General features: G+C 45.5%; 1 protein-coding gene across 1 annotated transcript in view; it reads right to left on the bottom strand.

The window, feature by feature from the left end:
* Nucleotides 1-10,953, bottom strand: part of LOC120849894 (malonyl-CoA decarboxylase, mitochondrial) — a 38,729-nt gene extending 27,776 nt beyond the window's left edge. Inside the window, exons 1-5 of the mRNA XM_040222175.3 lie at nucleotides 10,881-10,953; nucleotides 10,484-10,636; nucleotides 10,167-10,307; nucleotides 8,844-8,984; nucleotides 2,062-2,217 (exon numbers count right to left, since the gene is read on the bottom strand). Of these exons, the coding sequence (XP_040078109.1) occupies nucleotides 2,062-2,217; nucleotides 8,844-8,984; nucleotides 10,167-10,307; nucleotides 10,484-10,636; nucleotides 10,881-10,883 (594 nt within the window). The 5' untranslated portion in view covers nucleotides 10,884-10,953. The remainder of the gene's footprint in view (nucleotides 1-2,061; nucleotides 2,218-8,843; nucleotides 8,985-10,166; nucleotides 10,308-10,483; nucleotides 10,637-10,880) is intronic.
* Between the last annotated feature and the right edge of the window lie 8,761 nt (nucleotides 10,954-19,714).

Here is a 19,714-nt window from a genome sequence, read left to right as displayed (position 1 = left end):
GTACATTACAGGTAGGGCACCGCATTTTTTAAATTTAGTTCTGGTAAAATGCCAAAACTGCTTTCTGCAGCTTTATGTTTTATTATGAATTGAGCAATTAATGAAGTTTACGCCTGAAGGCAAGAAGTCTCTTCTCAAAATGTTTGTACAATAGAGCCTCTGTTGCTGTTCGAACCTAAGCATCAGCATTTAGTTTCATACTTTGAAATGCGAATAAATGCTAAGTTTAAAATTACTTAGAGCTCAGCATTTATTGGACCTTATTTTTGTTATGTTCCTAATTATCCATGATTATAAATATAAACAAATGTTATTGATACAAACATATTGAAAGAAATGGGAAGCCATATAATTTGTCAGCAAAATTACTAGAAATCTACGGGATACAGTTTCCACAGACAGGCACGTAGCCAGGGGGGGGAGCCTATGGGGCCCGGCCCCCCCCCACAAATCTTCCATTTTGTTGGTTCCTCCCCTCCCCGTCATACAGCATTTTGTCATGGGCAGCACCTCCCCGAAACGAAAATCCTGGCTATGTGCCTGTCACAGATATGAAAAGACTGCCTCCTCCTTCCTGCATGAAAGCCAAAGAGTTTAGTCCAAGCTCAAAGTATGAACAGTGGCTAGCATGACCACATGCTTACACCCTGTCTGGCGGGCATTCAATCACATTTATGCTGGGGGCCTGCGCATGCTACTTGTCATGTGCAGACCTAGGCCACCGAGGGATTCGCCACTCACACAAAGGCCTTTGGCATAAGTGACATTTGAAATGCCTATGTGAGAGGGGTATTAAAGTGGCCGCTGTTGTGAACCCCAAGATATATCAATGTTAATCAGTTACCCTAAACAGGCAGTGGTGCTAAGCCTCTCTTTATCAATCCTGCGAGGTTAGAAATAGGGCTCAACTGGCCTCATCTTAGTGAAGAACACTACCGACCTGGAACTCTACCCAGACAAAACTGAAGTGTCTTGGGCTGTTTCTCCAAGTGGTCTTGAATATACAAAACTTTACAAATAAATCGTCCCCCCTTTCCAAAAAAAAAAGAAAATTAATTGGAGTGTTTTCTGGTTTTATCAAAAACATAGAACACTAATTATAGGGTACCTATAGAGATGCAATTTGTTGCCATACATTCCTTGCATTTTCGACCCGTGACACTGCTGCCAGATTCTAGAATGTAGGAGTTGTCTCCATGTCTGATATTTCTAAATGCACCTCTTTTTTTTTTTTCATCTGGGTATTTGTTATTCTTGTGTAGCTCTTAGACGAGAGTGAACGAAATTTAAATATGCTGTATAGAGTACAGGCCCATTTCATCCTGACAAATCATCCCAACTGTAGAAAGATGATTTGGCCATTGGTGGACAATTAAATATTACTCTGGGTATTTAATGTGCATCAAACAGCAGTGATCACTGTCTTTACCCGATTATAATGTGGACCCAGTTTTAATGGTTGAGAATAATGATTCTTTAACATGGGTTTCATGTTCAATTTAATGTGCAGGCAGTTTTTAGGTACACTTTCCAAAAAAAAAAGATGAGCATTAGATACGGGTAAATAGGGTAGATGATGCATGCTTATATATTGCCCACTTATATGGGAAATGACAGCAGTTATGTCTGGCATATGACCTCCAAGTATGCAGTAAAGCATTTGTTCCAATTGCAGCAATGCTGCGACACATTTATCCACCGAAGCTTCTTAAGACGACGGCAATGCCGTCTGTTTCTTATGTTTCCTCTGTGATGTCTCTTCTGCTTCCCTCCCATAGTTCCTCAAAGCAGTGGATGCCTATCTGAAAATGGGTGATGTCACCAACAGGCGACCTGCCAGAAATATAACTGAACATAGACACCCTACATCTCAGAGAGCATGCACCAATTTTACTTCAAGAAATTGAAAATAAACAATTAACTGGATACTACCACCCCCCAAGGCTGTAAGCAAAACATTGTGTGCGTGAAACAATAAGGTAACCAGTTTTGTGACAAGCTATAGGATAAAGTAGGCAACCTTTGTCTTGCCAAAGTTGTTTCAGGTCTAGGGAACTTTACCTTCTGTAACATCTCGCAGGAAGACTGCCAAGTGATGCGCTCCAACTTCATGAAGCCAACGGTGAACCAAAGCGATAAGAGTTCCTTCAATATGGTATTCATGTGTCGAACGTCGTAGGAGGAAGGACTTTCCAGCTGCGACGACGAGATTAGATCCTGTGGGAAGTGCAAGAATATGGGAAATAAATCTTGAATTCGCATATCGAACATTCGCGAAGTGATAAAAAGAGAGTCAATTTGAGCACATCAGTGGTCCAGATGTGCTGCCTCTACAATTTGTCTAGACATCCTTCTAGTCAGAATATAAGTATTACTGGCATCATACTGGTAAGCAATAGCTAAGAAAAACCACATATAACAAGCATCAATTTTTTTGTCAAGTTCCTTTGTTACATGAGTAGTTTGTTGTCAGTAACCCGAGGATTACATACTATCAAAGGGTACTCCGGAGATTTTGTGAGCTACACCAACTACTGTCAAGACTGGACGAAGTCGGTTATAACGAAATAGCTGCTACACCGAAGCAATCATGATTTCCCATTCCCATTTGCACTTTTTCAACGCATTTGTGTCTGTTTTTAGAGAAGGAAATTGAGCGGCTCTTGTGGATATAGCAAAGAGAAATTTTGTGATAACTTAGAAAAAGAATAAAATTTTGAAAGTTTACTAAGTCTTGATCGTCGCACTTTGCTGCCGAGGCCAAGAAGCCACCCAGAACAGGCTGCAGAAGATGCTGGAAAGGCCACCTGTGGCAATCTCTGCAACGTCGTCTGCTCCCCGCTCCTTACCTGGGAAGAGGCTCTACTGCATCGCACGCGGAGAAGCCGTCGTGGCATGTTGATAGGGGCATTCGGAGCACTAGCGACAATGTTCCGGCGAAGATGATGCAGAGATGCTAGATTTAAAACAGGAAGCAGTAAGTATGCCTGCATTTGATTGTTGCGTGGCCTGTGTGGCGAGAAAACTGGGCGGAGAGGCGGATACGTTTGCAGAAGGTGAACGCTTTTGAGTTTGGACTCCTTGCGCGCTGCAGCTCCCTTTGCAAACGCGGCCCACAAACCACATGACCCAGATCGAGCAGTTGCCCCATCTCTTAAATCTAGGCTCTCTTTATCGAAGACAAACAAGCTTGAGCGCAAACTCGGTGCTTGGAACGCTTCTTTGTTTGCTTCATGATCCGTGTCGGCGTCTGGTCGGTGAAGTCACTCTTGCGCGAAAGTCTACTTCGTTCAAGCACCGATTCGGTGAATCATCGCCACTCAACGATAGAGAGTCCCGGCACCGCCGGCACCTTGACGGGGAAGACGAAAACAATCTTTGTTGAATCAAAAGCGTGCCATCCTTGAGAGGGTGTGCATACATATAAAGAATGTTGTTCGCCGCCAGCGTCCTTCGCGGGGCCGTCGCAGCTGTTGACATGGTCCGTACGTAGCAGGACCTTTTTTTCGATCGAGTTTCTCGCAGTTGGTGAGAAGTAGCTCCGATCTAGCAGAGGACGCGTGCAGGAAAGCCTCGACCGATTTCTGCAGGCTCGATAACATGTGCGCGTGACAATCCATGTTATCTTTTTAATGCGAAAGCATTAACTGTCTCATGGAGCGAGCTGACGTCATCAGTTGGAAGCGCAAAAACGACAGATAGTTTCCGCGCGCCTTCCGTTCCCTTGGCTGGCGTGCGTCGACAGGGCTCCCATTGGCCGCTGCGCCACGGCCTCTGAGATCCCGAAGCACGCGCGCGCTAGTACGCAGCAGACAACAAAGGGAGCGGATGATCGGCTTTCACGCTTTCGCATTCACAACTCATAAGGAATGCGTAGGTGTACCTCGAGTTTTTTTTCATATTATTTGTACGAGTTCATACATAACGAAGAAACGGATATAGCGAAGCGATTTTTGATTCCTGTTGACTTCGTTATAACTGGTCTTCACAGCAACTATATTTTCGGAATCCCTAGCCTTTACCCTTTCCGGTATGCTATTTACTACCGCGAAATTCGAAATAGTTATTGTGAAATCGGCAAGTGAAAATGATGTCAAAACCAACATTCTAATATACCCGAGCTTTTCAGTGCCGTGACGTCAGGGGAAGGCAGGCTTGCACGTCAAGGGGGCAGTCTAAAAATGGACTATGTTGAGGATTCGTCTCAAGCTGCTGCGCAGGTGCTGGAGCAAGCTTCCAAAACATTCATCTGACACTATAAAACTACTTGCAATCAGCTGGGAACAAAGTCAAGGAGTGAACCCCTGCCTTCCCCTGACGTCACTTTTTTATTGTTGCCGGGATGGTGAACCGAAATTTGGATTTAAAAAAAACTATGCTGGAGATGTAGGTGGGACGCTACAATTCCTACAACACAACTAGTAAGGCGATATATCAAATGGACGGCCATATTTCTGGGAAAAGAAGTCGAGATTGAAGCAGGCCGACGAGGCACGTCACGTCAAGATACCTAGTTTCCTCCTCTCTTCGTTTCGCTCCCTCACAGCTGCAAGGCGGAGAAGACGCGAGGCTGTTCCCTCTCCTTCTTGAAGAAACATGACGTCAACATTCCGGCCAAATGCGCCTCTTTTTTTTTTTTAAATATGGTCATCCGTTCGAGATATGGCTGTATGAGTGATGTTTTGGTGTTTGTAGCATCCCGTTGCATGCTTTTGCTGCGTGTTTTGGGGAATCCAGATTTCGGTTCAGCATCCCTTTAACCTCAAAAAAATGCGATGAGGACCAAACTTGTAAATTAAATTCTGTCAAGAAAAAAAAAAAAAGAAAGGCCCAATATTTGGGTTATTATTTTAGGGATGTTTGTTGGTGTGTTTAGCAAATTTTGAGGCAAATCGGGGATTATGAAGAAAACGCCAAAGCATTCCTTTAAGTGTGTTAAAAAAAAAAGGCATAAAGAAATTGGTTCATATAAGAACACTTCTTTTATAAAAGAGTTCTACTCTGTCATCGACATGCCCTGAAAATTTGAGGCATTTTAGAAATTTTTAGCACTGGAAGATTTTCTCTCTTAATGTTATGTTAAGAAAACCTAGCCTCATAAAGGGGTATCCACACGAGGGAGAAATCTCTCCCTTTTCTCCTTGGGGATGCACATCACGTGGTAACAACGTCAAGCTTTGGCGCATAGGCATGCTGACGTAGACACCCCAGGGGGGTGGGGGAGCATTTGCTCAGACTGCACAAATGCTTCTTGCCTTAGCATAAGATACCTTTGCGATAGGAGGTGTTTTGTTTGCGTGTCTGGCAACTTTACAGATTTTGTTCAGCCAGATACCAGCGGTGGCATCGGGATCACCTAACTTGTTGTGGCTTGCGCTGTAGCGCCTGTTGTCCGAGGCGCTCGAAGCAGTCTTCGATATTCATCAATGCTGCCCTCAAGCCGCACCTCATACAATTGGCTTTTGATTCCACGTCCTTTGTGTTGCATCCATTGATTCAAGAAGCTTTTTTTTTTTAGAAGGAAGCAGTTTGTCGTCGTCTGCATCTAACAGCGCTGTTGCAATAGTCGCATATTGCCATTTTATATAGGTCTTCACTTTTCTACTCTTGCCAGCGTGCACCGAGCCCTGTTGTCGAGAGTGTGACCACTAAATGTGTTTGATAACACTGACATCCCACTCAGCTCTCCGCCGTTCGTGCGAATGCTTGGGTCAGGGAGGTAGTCCCGTTGGTTCTTCTGATCACTGACGTCACGAACATCCCTCCCCGAAAAGCATCCCCCATGTGAATACCCCTAAGAGGGGCCCTGCAATCATATTTAAGCGTCTACCTTTTTTGCGGTTTCCACGTCTCTTGGGGTTCAGGCAAGCCAGCGGGCATGGAGAGAGTAACTAATTATCAGTGCATCATATTTTAACCGGATGACGCGTAAACCTCCTGCACCGACGGGGGTAACCCACGGTACCGAAAGTGCGCGATATGCGACGTCCTTCGTCCTAAACTTACTACTGGTCAGAGCCGCTAAAAGCTTCTTTTTAGTCCAAATACAAAAAATAAGTGGCATGAACCGTTTTAATTATTTGTAAAAGTAGTTTTTGTTCAGTACTTTAGATCAGAAAAGAAAATAATGCAGTTTATAAACTATGAAAACAAGAAATGACCCGTCGACATACAGTGTAGACCGCATATAACATATGTTGCGGGAGTCGCGAAAATCCGCACTATAAGTGGTACCGCGCTATAACCGAAACATAAATTTTTCAGGCCAAAATACATGCCATGAGACAACTTGGCTTTGTAAAACAATTTATTTTATGTTAGATGAAAAATAAAGCTTAGTTTGAGGAAAGTCTTTACTTCACCAGACTAGTACACTTCTCTCTCAAGTGTGTCACACATTTTGAAAGAAATGAGCGACTTTTGCCTGGCGCAGCCTTTTAACGGCGTCGCGGGTTACAGACAGATGCTGCGAGCGTTCAGGATTGCTAACCCTAATCACTTTTCTCCGGCGATGAAAACGCGTGAAAATTCTAATCCTTTATACGGTACGTGGCAGTAATACCTTCAACTTGAGCACAGGCATGAAATTAACCAAATAAGAAATCCGGGCGATTTTCGAAAACACAAATGCTTAGAAAGCACCACTGTAGTCGAAGTAAATAAACACAACGACACGGGCGTTTCTGCCGTCTTGAGAGTGCCGCCGACATCGCCGCACGAATAGGTGGATCTTTCCTTCTAGTATGTGCTGGATTATCATAGCGACACACAATGAAAATTTACAGTCAAGGATAGCGCTTTTACGGTACGGGGAACGATGAGCGTCCACCACGCCGTCTGCGTCGACGATCACAACCGACGCCATGTTTGCGGATAGAAGCAGCCGGCCCGCGACCGGCATGCAACGCGCGCGAACACTTCTCCTCGACCTGCGATTGGTCTGTCGTTGCAGTTGTTTCCAATGCAGCGGAGGGACGCACAGCACGCACGTGAACAACACTTGCGTGCGTCCTTCCGTCGCTATGGCAACTGAAGCCTCCCTCTTCGCTTCTCCCCGCTTCTTCGAGCAACCTGCTTGCCCTGCGAGTGCCGCTTGCGGCTCGCGCCGTTATCTAGTGTCGCACAGGGAAGCGTGCTCGCTGCGCGGGCAGAGCGGGTCAGTCGGCGCGGTTGGCGGGCTGCTCCAGAAACTGCACTATAACCGGCATTTCTCTTCGCGCGCCTGCATTTTAGGCGGTATGTAATTACATGGAGTTCTATGGGAGGCGAACCGGTGGTTTAAAAAAGCCGCATTGTACTCGGTCCTGCACTATAAGCGGTTATGTTTTAAGTGGTCTATACTGTACCCGCCACCAAGCGGTGGAAAAGGTGGCACATACTAGAAAGGAGTAGTGGGATCAGGCGCTGACATGGAAAGGTCCCGGATGTACGCAGCGGCGCTGCGGTTGTATAGACTGGAGGATCCGACTGGCTCCGAGCATTCCGAAGGCCTTCGGCGAGCAGCTTTGTCTTGCGGTCTGGCCATTTTGCGGTATGGCAGCGCGAAGTGGCTCCCATTCTGAACTGATCTTTACTCCGTGTTTCCTGTCGTTTGTGGCCAATGAAGTGTCATGCCGAATTAGAGTTTAATCGCGCAGCAAATGCAGTGAGAGCCACTCTGGCTGACCGCTGCATACAGCCTATCCAGAACATGCTTTAGTGGCGCCCTCTCACGCCGTCGACACGGAGTGCGGCAGCCGTGAGCGCTCGCTGAGCTCACTACCCCTCCTCTAGTTCACGGTCACTCAAGCAACCAAGGACGTCATGAAGGAGGTGGTCTTTTGCTTGTTTTTGTAATCTTAATTTGCCTATAACTTTTAAAATAAAGCGAAATTCAAGAAAAGAAAAGTTTCATTAAGTTACTACGTTCAGTGCGCTCAGGTTCGGTGCAAGTTAAAAACCAGTAAAAACGTCCTTGCAGGGCCCCTTTAAGAGAGAAAGAAAATAAATGAATATTATAAAGAGTTTGGTAGAATGGTGCTGGCTATTCCAAATGGTTCGGAGCTTAGGCTGCACCACACATAATGCATAAAAGGAAGCATGGTGATGATCTAACCTGAGAGGAAAAACAAGCACTTGCGAGCAAATAATATCAAAACAGTATTGTCCACAAAGGGCAATAGTGCTATTAAGGAAGCATAACATGGTGAAGCCATATTAGCTGGCTTAAGAGTACATGCTGGAGTGATCAAAAGTGCCATGAGGGGAGCACTGGATGCGTTAAGTGGTTTGGAAGGAAGTTTGAAATTGAAGTTAATAAAATAATCTAGAAGGAAAGGTCCCATACACCTCGGCTGCTTCGGAATGACGGGGCATGGACGTGAATGACAGTGGTCCTGATAGCACCCTATTGCAAGTGATGCTTTGGTATACACAAAGAAGCAGGAAAACATCACTTGCTAGGTCTATATTCGGTGTTTTTCTAGCTTTACTTTGAACAAAAACAATGGCATCATGCATCATATAAAAGTAAATAATGTCAATGAGCACTCGAGCAACTTCAACTCATCGTGGCAAGATGGACACAAGTAACTTATCGTCTGCTTTTGTTTTCTGCTTTTCTATCGCTTTCTCATTTTTTTTGTTGATGGACCACTGATGACAGCGCTTACGACGTGCTGCATTCTGCTCCCGTCTCCACCGCCTGGTTAGATTGAATTGCCATTATTCCCTATTATCAAACTGTAGAAATCCGTTCCATGGATTAGCATGTCGAAGGTGTCCCACGTGGCACTACACTTCTGCTGGCACTCAGCTGAGTCAGCTCATGTTGCTGCCCCATTATATGCCGGTGAGCCACTCACCAGAAGGTCTTCCCTCATGTCCACAAGGAACTTCACTCCGCCTTCACTTCGGCCAAGGATGTGGAAGAACGAGAGGTACTTTGGCGTGAGGAGAGTGCTCAGACGTTCTTCGTCTCGGAGCCTGAAGGCAGATTCCTCCACCTTGACAGAGAGGCAACGTCATCTGTTGCTAAGTATACCTTTGCTATGCTCCGCTTCACTTTACAATGGACCGCAGCCGACACTATAAGCCATCCCAGCCAATCCAGCACCGTCAGTGTGACCACATGCCCCGCAAATCACTGTGCCCCCCCAAAGGTCATGTGACACTCACATGACATGGGACTGGCTTCAAAGGCTGGTAGCGTCCTCTGCGGCCTACCGTGAGGTGAAACAGAGTACACACTCGCGACCAACTAAAACCGAGAACATGAAATACCGAACCCAAGACCCAAAAAAGTAGAAGACAGCAATACTAATCCATAGGTAATCCAGCGTAAACAGAATGAATATCATTAATATCTATAGATGTGACCACGCAACTCACTTGCAAGCATAACCTAAAATACGACTCCAGCAACAAGATACCTTTTAACCATGATCCTCCATAACCCAAGCCTGCCGGCCTCGCTTAGCAGGGCTCAAAAATCATGTGATAAAACCATCTTAATACTGCAATCGTGGCATCCTTCAACAGTGCAAATATGGATTATACACGCTAGTCAGCCATTCGGTTTGCCATATCACCTACAGTCTTGTTGTTGACTGTGCGCCGTGAAGGCCCAGTTAGAGGTGCCTCGGCTGTGAAAGATGAAGCAGATCTCAACCCGACAAGAGGCCAAAGTATGCCTTATCTCCTCAATCCAAAACAGCTGCGTAAAGGTGTCGATACACTTGATCCACTAAAAAAAGCTGCTGCTGCTCAGTTCCCTGCCCGGCCCAGGGCCCACGCAGAGCATTAGAGTATGGGGCATACTCTAATGCTCTGCATGGGCCCTGGGCCGGGCAGGGAACTGAGCAGCAGCAGCTTTTTTGGAAATGGAAAATCTACGCCGCTGGTGGGGCACCAGCGGCGTAGATTTTCCATTTTCCTGGGGGGGGGGGGGGGGGCAGACTGAGAAGTTCTCCGGGGGGGGATGCTTTTCCGCACATTTTTTTTTACACCGGCAATTATCAGTAGTTTATTTTAGGGGGTACATTTTACAGCGTATGTATGTCGCCATGTGTCTGTCGCTATGTGCGTTATTGTTTACATGCCACTACTAGAAGCTCATTACATGGCACGTAAACAGCGTCTTGGTAAGGATGAGACAAACAACTTGTGCATTTACTCTATAGACTTACACGGGTGTCCAGGTAGTGCCTAACTGCAGACTCAAACCGGTCCCTGTTTATGTAGAACTCCTTTGCCAGGTGCTGCAGGAATGCATATCTTTCATCTTTTGTTCCCTGCTTGTAGATGGAGCAGAAGGTTTTCAGTTTGCTCTGAAACATAATGCGAAGTAATCTTTGAGGAATACCACACAATTGAATATTTTTTTCTGTAATCAAAATGTCTTTAGCTTCGTGGCAAGCAATATTCTACTTGGCACAGCGTTTAACTATGGCGAATCTGGCAGTGCAGAAGTGAAGAATATCAGATGTGGAAGCTTGTCACTGACCTCTCCGTGGCTCGTCTCCTTGTATTCAATGATGGAGCCTGTTAGAGCTTTTAAGTCCACGGTTTTCATGTCAATCTTAATGCTTGACATCATCCTTGTCCCGGGTACATACTTGTCCCGGGTACATACATTTCTTCTGAAGAAATACGAAAACTGTAAAATCAAAAGGACATCATCACTTTCTCCTAATCTAAGAGTGTTAAAGTTGAAGAACCGCTATTCAACCAATTGACATGGAAGCTTGCAGTTTTGCAGGAACCTCGTAGAAAATAAAAATACAGCGATCTACTAAAAGCATTCGAAACAGGGTAGCTCGCATCACTGTGGAACTGATCTCCAGGATTATGCGAACAATCGTGGCTCTTCTCATTTAGCTCTAGGTTAACAGCAACGTTACCATTGGTTAGCCTGTCGAGGTCTTGGCTAAACTGACACATACTGATCCGAATACAAACGGTTGACAGTTGTCTTTTCGACCGCCAGGTAATTTCGTAACGCCACTGTTTTCGAGAGCAACAGCGCAACTTTTGTAGATTTAGCTCCATAAACCAAATATAAAAGAACTTGTGACGAAATGGTTCGATACAAACCATTATACACTCCGTGCGACGCGACTGGCGCGCCGCCGCGCGGCCGGTACCGAAGGTAGGCTGTGAGCACCCTAAAGAAAACGAAACCGAAACCACGCCGCGTACGTTGGTACGCGTTGAAGTCGGAGTGGTGCTGTTGCGCTGGGTTCACAGCATGAAGTGCTGCCTGTGCTGCGTCATTAAGTGCTTCAATAGTTATGCGTCGTATCTCGTGGAGACAAAGTTTCACAGTTTTTCACCTCGCCGATGTTTTGTGGGACAGCGACAACGATGGAGCCGGGCCGTACGACGCGAGAAATTTGGTGTCCCGATCATGTCTGCCACTCTGTCGGCACGGCTGACATATTCTACACTGCCGCTTTGCGCTCTGCGTTCGTTTGCGTACCAGTAACGCCTACATGTGTCAGCGCCGATGGGACGAACTGAAATGCCATCCCACACTCGCGGGTATCCAGTGCCAATTTCGTTGGAGGAATGCCCTCCAAAGAAGTTTCGTCCCCATCGTACTGTCTATGATATTTCCGGACAAATATGGCACGCAATCTGTACTTCATGAAGAAAGATTTGAACGGTAAAAAAAGTGACAAATATAAATCTAAAGAAAGCAACCATGAAACTCAGAATCACTGGAGAATCGGCGTTTGCGTATGAAAGTTTATGTGGTGTGCTTTCTTTCTTGATTAGCCTCTTTTGGATGTGGAAACACTGACACCCCGAGTTCTGTAGACAACAATTTTTTTTTTCTCGGCTTTAGAGCCACCTATCGCAAAGTGGTTCGAATTTGGAAGTACCGTCCACTGGTCCCTTCCTACCTGTAAAGTGTGCACCTCCCACGATGAGTGGTATTTTCTGACAGCCTTTGACGGTCAAAGCCAGTTCCCACTTAGTTACGCCGCCCAAACTAAATTTCCAGCTGGTTTCGCTATGCCAACTATTTTTGTTATAATAAGTGTTGTGCCAAGTGACGGTCATGTCAAAGTACCTGTGGGCCGAAAATCAGCACCTCGCACAAAAGGTTATTACACAACAGCTGACCGCAAAAGCCCTTGGCGGCCAAACCGTGTGTTGGCAGACAACTTCGTTTTCTCGGCTTTGGAACCACCTTTCGTAAAGTTGGTTCAATTGGAAGTACAGTCCACTAGTCCCTTCCTACCTCTAAAGTCTCCACCTCCCCCGACCAGTGGTATTCTCTTGACAGCCTTTTCATGGTCAAAAACGGTTCCCATTGAGTTACGCCGCCCAAACCAAATTTTCACCTAATTTCCCTATGCCACTTTTTTTTTTTTTTGTATAAGTGCTGTGTCATGTTACTGTCAAGTCCAAGCACCTGTGTGCCCAAATCTGCACTTTGCACAGCCCGCTATAACACAACATTTTGGGTCCAATATTGGATATACCGTACAGCTTAATTTCTTCATTCGTTAGAAACAACTTTCACACCTGCTGTCTTAATGAAACTTGGCACACTTCGTGCAGAAACTTTGTGGACATCTCACTCGCCTCCAATATCATCGTTCCAGCAGTCCTACGTTTACAGCGACAAGCGAAATAAATTTCCCACTCAAAGCAATTATGGTGGCGGCCGTCTTGCTTTTCGGAAAATTGCTCCAACTCCTTTTTTTGCCGCAACTAGAGAAATTCCCCCGAATAACGACTAAAACTCAATATATAAGAAGAGGAGAACAGCTAAATTCCCTTCTTAGGTCTGCCCCAGCATTCATGCAACGTCACCCTCAACGTATCGGCTCAAAAAGCAAAAGATTCGTCCGTGCGCGCTTCCGCCGCCACAGCTTGGCATGCGACAAGGCGCCGCAGGCTGCTGAACGCGCCTCACGGTCGAACGCCAGCTCCTCCGCTAGCGGCGCTGCGCGCGTTTTTCAAAGCGCCCCCTATAGTTCCCGCACGGAGTGTATATCACAGCTGATTGGGAACGCACTGTCGTAAAGCTCATTCTGCGATGACGTTCATAGATTTGCTGGGTTTTTTTGCTGGACTCGTGGGTAGAAATAGACGTGCACACCGCACCACCAATATCGGCCCCAGTTCTTGCGTTCTTAACTAATCTGTGCGATCAAGCGAGGAATAACTAATTACGGGAACAACTACACAGTTGCACCCTAGAGCCGCAACCTGAAGAATGGGCCCATAACAAGCTAGGCAGCCGCAATGCTATCGCAGCGAACACCTTGGATTGTCTACGAATTGGATCTAGCAAAGAAGGTAGCCACAACAATTAAAGTTCCGATTTCGTTTTTGCACCTGCGATGTAGAAATTACACGAGACCAAAAATAAAGAGCCTACTCAATATTTTTATCTGACAGTGCAGAAGAATCGAAGAATGCGTATGCATAACCTTGATCGGCGATCAAGGTTATGCCATATGGTTATGCACACGCATTCTTCCTCACTGCCACTAAATGTTATCCCGCGGGGACACCGGGCGAGTCAAAGCGATCGTCAACATATCAGTTCTTCATTTAATTTAATTTATTTTCCGCTCAAAAAACAACAACAACAACAACAACAACAACAATAACAAAGAATACACCAGAGAGGCCGAAGGCCTCTCTGCTGTATTGTAAGTGCTGCTAAGGGATTATTTTATTTGTGAAAATATCGAAGAAACCTGTCTCAGTCAATAAGTACAGATTAAAAACAAAAATGCTCCCGTGGACCGATATTTCAAAGATATACGTGAAATGTACGTGGAGTACACAAAAACTATATACGCCGGCTATTGAAAACAGGCCCTGCGAAGCATGCGATGTGAGAGTGCCCTCACATTGGACCGCGCGCATTTTCTGCGACTCTTTAGCGCACCAAGAATTCTCACTTTAAAACCACCGTTCACCTCTGTGCCGTCAATTTCTTTCTTTCTGACCACCCTTGAGCACTTTTATACATCGTAAAAATAATAAATTTTCCATCCATGTTTTTTTTTTTTTTTTTTCACGCTTTATTTACGCGTTATTTACACCCCATTGACGTCCAATTCACGGTACTGCGGTAGCCTCAATTTGGTCATATTTCTAGCTTTATAACTTCAAGTGCACAAAAACAAATGCAGCATGTTGTTTACAGATTCTGTTAGTACCTATCATTGGCCTTAATGATGGAGAGTGTTTGCTTTAATTGAGTTTCAAAATAACTCCTAAATATTAAAATGGTCCCATTTGAGCATTTCTTATAAATTTGCTAGGCTACCCCAGGACAAGAATATTTAGCACCAATATTAAAAAGATACAGGACAACTCGATGGCAAAGTTTGTAAGTTCTGGTATTTATAGATGTTGGGGAAAAAAACAAATACAATGTAAGTGTTTTTGCGGAATGTGCCATGTTTGCGATTTTTCTCTGAAAATTAACAGCGTCGATACTTAATTATAAATATTACGGGTCAATCCTCTTTATATATAGTTTGTGAGTAAATATTTCTAGACCTGTAGCCCGATAGCTTTTTGGGAGAGGTTCCCGAAACGCCAACTTCGCGCAGTTCGCAAAAATTGCTTCGCACTGAGAGTGTGCTTCTACTTTTTTCCGCAAAGACAAACATCTTTTTCGCAAAACAGATTTTGGTTTTGTTTTGATGGGCATATATTCGAGAAAAAAATACTTTTTTTCGTAAAATTTAAAAATAGTCACCGGAAATGGTCGGCGAAAATCTGAAAACACCAAATGCGATTTCGCGTCGCAAATAATTATTCGAAATAAATAATTTTGCAGTGCAACACGGTAATGAGAAGTCAAGCTCTAGATACAGAAGAGGCCGAATAAATATATATTGGTAAGCTTAATTTAGTTTTGTCATTTTGTCGATTTTTATCGCCAACATTACTCGACACTTATTCCTCCATCCTAGTTCTAAATTAGTAATTACTATCGTTTTGTTTGTGATATAGCTGGAACAGTATTAACAAGTGAGGTCCCACCTTACTCTTTCGTGTCTCGAATGTCGAAGTTGAGGGGTGAAAGTATTGTAAACAGAAAAAAAAAAAAAAGATTGCTTAAAAAAAAAAAAAGAACACGAGGCTTGCTTGATGCTAATTTGACTGTCCCCTAACCAAAAAAAAGAAAAAAAAGAACGTTGTAATTTTTGCTTACAATGTGTGAATAAACGAAAGCGATAGCGGTAGCACGGTCGCGCAATGAGGGTAGAATGGAGCCGTCACGTACCTGAGGACGGAGGTGCGACCTTTCTCATTAGCCCCGAGAGCGAACACAAGCGTCGCTGCGGTCGCCGCGCCCTGATTGGGTGAGGCGTACCGTGACGTCAGGGCGATGACTCCGCTCCGCGATCTCGCATCGGCTCGCTTCCCAGCACCGGTTTCCTGGTTTGGCGTTGTGTGCCGCAAGCTCTTCGAGGAGCTGGACTTCGTTTACCCGGTGTACTAGACGTTGAGTTAGGCCGATATTGACGTGCTTCCGTACATTTTATAAGGCTGCTTGTCCCTTTTACCTTTAAAATTGGGTTACAAAGCCCGAAAGCTATCTGCGGAGGCAATTCCGCCGATGAACCTCCCCGCCCGTCCACACGACACAAGGCAATTTTTGCGAAGGATCGGTGGAGCGGTGGCGCAAGTGTTTCAGACGCTTGAATTCTGTCCCTTGCATGTTCATGATTTAGGACGACATTACATCCCGCTTTCAAGGCATTTGAAGTGGCATTTATATCATGGGCCTTTGGGTGGTCGGCAAATTAGCTTGGGACTCCGACTTTGCGCTGCCGCTCTGCATACGCTGGTTCGCAGATGTTTTAAAGGCCCTGTTTCTGAATATCTTTGAAGTGCTCATAGCACAGGGTTGTTTTACATAAATGTCGCTTCTTCGTAAATTAATTATATAGTTTATACACGTTTGCAGGCAGGCATATTTCTTTGAAGATGCACAATTACTAGAAATTAGTTTGTATGGTAGCAGCAAAAACGGCCGAATTGCCGCAGTTGCCTGTATGATTTGTATTGAACTGCCCAAAATATGCACAGCAATGGTACCGTAATTTGGGATGTTTATACTTTTTCCTGACATTTTTATTCCAGCCTCGGGTATTCGGAAAATACACCGTTTAGTCTGAATTGTCATTTCCAATTAAAAGAGACACTGCTGCAGGTCTCCAAAAGCTTCCTCAGCCTCCAAACTCCCTACAGCTGGACTCTCTGACAACAGTAGAAAACAGGGGTAAAAGCAAGCATTCGAACCTCTTTCCAGTGGTAGTTGCAGCACTAGTAGCACAAAATGTGGAACCCGCGAAGGGCGACAGTCTGCGTGAGAAAAGGTTCTGGTATTTTAGCTTCAGGACAATTCGATTTAAGTAAAATCTCAATTTTAGGGCTTAACGGACTAATAATGAGCTGGACACCTTCGCTTACGTTTGTTATACATTACTTGAGGGTTGATATAAACAAGTCCACAGATATCACCCGTGTAGTCCATTGAAATACTATCCGAATCCAGCAAAGGCCAAATGCGAGCAATGTATATAATAAATGTTTCTTGTTTTTTTTTTACTTTGCCCCTGCACTTGAGCTGTCTTACTTGTGATTATCTCCCCATTGCCCAGGATATATGTATTTAGCATGTTGCTCGAGCAGCATGCAGCTTTTCTGCTTCGGCGATCTTGTTTAAAAACGAAGATACAAAACAAAAAAATAGTATACATAAACTGCCAATTCATTCAGACCATCAGCAGCATTTATTGCGCGAGATGTAAATCTATAGTGATGCTCCTGCAATTGCGGCCGTATTTCTTTATTTTCATATACCAGCTGCGATTCATGCGTTGCCTGCCCTGTCAACCATGCTTAAAATGTTGGTTGAAGTTTCGCCTGTAGCTATAGGCCATACCTGAATAAAGGCACATAAAAATATTTACACTTCCTACGAAAAACACGCCAAAAAAAATTAAATAGAAACGAGCGCGCCGACAGCTGACGTCGTCACAGCCTCCACAGGGCGAGCGGGGCGAGCCGGGGAAAACTTCTCTCCTCGCCGTGACGTCACCCCCGCTTGCCGTATGGGGGCGCCACGCGAACTTCTCGGGGCTAATAGCCGTCGTGGATGCCACTGACGGCCGCCACCAGCGCTCGGCGATCCGAGAAGTAAGTAGTTGAGCGCTGTAAAAGTTTCTAAAACCATCCAACATTAAGCGTAGCCATTGGATATTGCCAAAATGAGATTTCGTATAAGGCGAGTAATGTTTGAAAACAAGTCTTTCAAGCAGACGACACGAGGATGCTCCTTTCGTCGCGCCATTCTTGGCGGGACGCCAGGGCTGCCCTCTTCGCTCTCTTCGCGGGGCACGGCCGACGGGAAGTCCCGACTTCCCTCTCCTCGTGCCAGGAGGGGGGAAAAGGGTTTTTCAATTCTTCGACAGCGCGACGGCGATGCCTCACGCGCGAGGTCGACATCTCTGCAAAGTGTCGCCCGTAAAGCTACCGGTTTGAAACGAAACATTGCCCAGCTGCTTGCACCTTTGCATTAATTGCATTATTATCAAGACCTCCCCTCTTGCCCTCCTCAGCAACCCCTCTGAGTTCGCGGTCGTCGGTCGCTGAAGCTTCTTCGCCTTCTCGGTCGCGTCTGGTGGCGCTTTCTAATTTTGCCGCCTGTTGCCGCCATAGAACAACAACACAGTGCTGACAACACGTAGATGTTCTTTTGTCTTCCATGCTCGACTTTTTTTTTCTTGCTTGCAAGCGTTATTATTTTTTTTTTTTTATTTGTTGGAGGCATGCCCAGGGGCGGACTTATCAATAGGCAGAGTAGGCACCTGGCGGCAGAATCTTGGGGCAACCAATTTGTAACCGCCCCAAAATAAATTGACTAATTTATTTTTAAACTAAATCTCCGAATTTAGCTACTTCGGAAATTCGATCTAGCTCCCAATCTAACAAATTTTTAAAATGTTAGCTTCAAACTTAGCTACGTCCCCTGCCTAGGGAGGCAAAATGCCAAGTCCGCCTCTGGGCATGCCTCAAAGCGTCTTTGCCCCCGCTATCGTCAAAAAAGGCATTACGCTGCTGTCGCTTGTGCGAGTGCGCGGACCACTTTTCTTTTACAGCGGAGCTGTAAAGGGCTAGTTTCTCCAGTATTGTGTTCTTCAGCGAACAAATGATGACACGAAACTCTGGACAGCTACAGAGTTTCGTGTCAAATGATGACACGAAACTCTGGACGCGTTCTTTTTTTGCCAGAGCTGGAGATTGAAGCTAACGAAAGCACGCTGGGATTCAATTTCCCATGTATTTTGTCAATAAAGGCAACGTGGGCGTTATTTTGTTTACATGCCGCTACTAGAAGCTTGTTACATGGATGGCACGTAAACAGCGTCTCGGTAAGTATCATAGCCAAGCCCGGAAGGATGGGGGGCTCTGCCCCCCCCCCCTCCCTAGATTTTACTAGGGGGGGGGGGGGGGGCACGAGCCCCGATGCCCCCCCGTAGTCTACGCACCCCGTTCGCAGACAGCGTCAGCGAGCGTGAACGAGCGCGTGCGCTCGTTGGCGTTACAACGGAGTATAAACAGCCCTTTATTAGGGAGTTTTCGTAGATAGTTTTCGCCGTCCCGCAAGGCACTCCGCAACCCGCTACGATAGCGGGAACTCCACAGTCAAGGCTATCGGCGCGCAGGCGCAGTAGCAACTTCTTCGTTGCGGAACGCTTAGCGGAGGGGGCAGCGCGGTCTACGAAAACTCCCTATTGAAAACGAGTGCTGCGTCAACGTTAGGCGAACACTCGGATCCAATCACGCGCTTTGGGACCATGAAATGGCGATCATCGGTAGCTTCGTTCGATTCACCTGCACCTCCTGCACCGGTGCAGAAAAGTGTAGGGCGTTGTAGTTCCGGTCGTATCTCAATGCACATACCGGAAATACACTGCCCTGCACTTTTCTGCACCGGTGCAGGAGATGTATGGTAAATCGCACGATGTTATTGTTGCTTGATTGACTTTTGAAAAGGGTTTATTGTAAAGTGCCCGAGCTCCCTTTTCGCCTTTCTCTGCCCATTTTTTCGGTCCAGAACGCCGCTACGTTTGCCATCGCCGAGGGAGTCTATCTCACGTATTTTGTGCCATCTGCAGGCATGTTTTTCTTTTTTATTGCCTTTGTTTTTGCCTGGAATTGAGTTTCCCGAAATGTATCGTAAAGCAATGTTTGCGAAGTGTTTACAATTCATTTTTCTTGTTGCTCTTAGAATTTTTTTTTCGTAAAAATTAAACTGTATTGCCGAACGCCGATTCTCCGCCCAAATGTAGCCCACCGGTACAAACCAGATGCCAAAGTTTTATAACTAACCGTTATCTTGTTCAAATGTTATGGGATTTTTTTTTTTTTAGTTTTCAGTGGGAAAATGGCCCATTTTCACCCGTTATCAATAACCGGTGCCATAGAGCTCTGTATATTATAAGAGGTCCATCGGCCGCCATTTTCCCATTGAAAATTTCAGATAATCGCTTATAACTTTTGAATAAGATAGCGGTTGGTGCTCGATCTGCCGATTCCCCCCCCCCCCCCCCCCGCCACACACACACACACACACACACACAACGGTATTTTACAACCAAGGGTTTGATCAGTGCGTAAATTCAATAGTCATGGAAAAATGCCACTGTAATTATCTTTCAAATATCGGTCAGGACAACAG

This window comes from Ixodes scapularis, unplaced genomic scaffold (assembly GCF_016920785.2).
Source record: "Ixodes scapularis isolate PalLabHiFi unplaced genomic scaffold, ASM1692078v2 PGA_scaffold2__306_contigs__length_199485367, whole genome shotgun sequence".
Classification (NCBI taxonomy): Eukaryota; Metazoa; Arthropoda; class Arachnida; order Ixodida; family Ixodidae; genus Ixodes; species Ixodes scapularis.
This window is presented reverse-complemented; position numbering and strand designations above follow the sequence as displayed.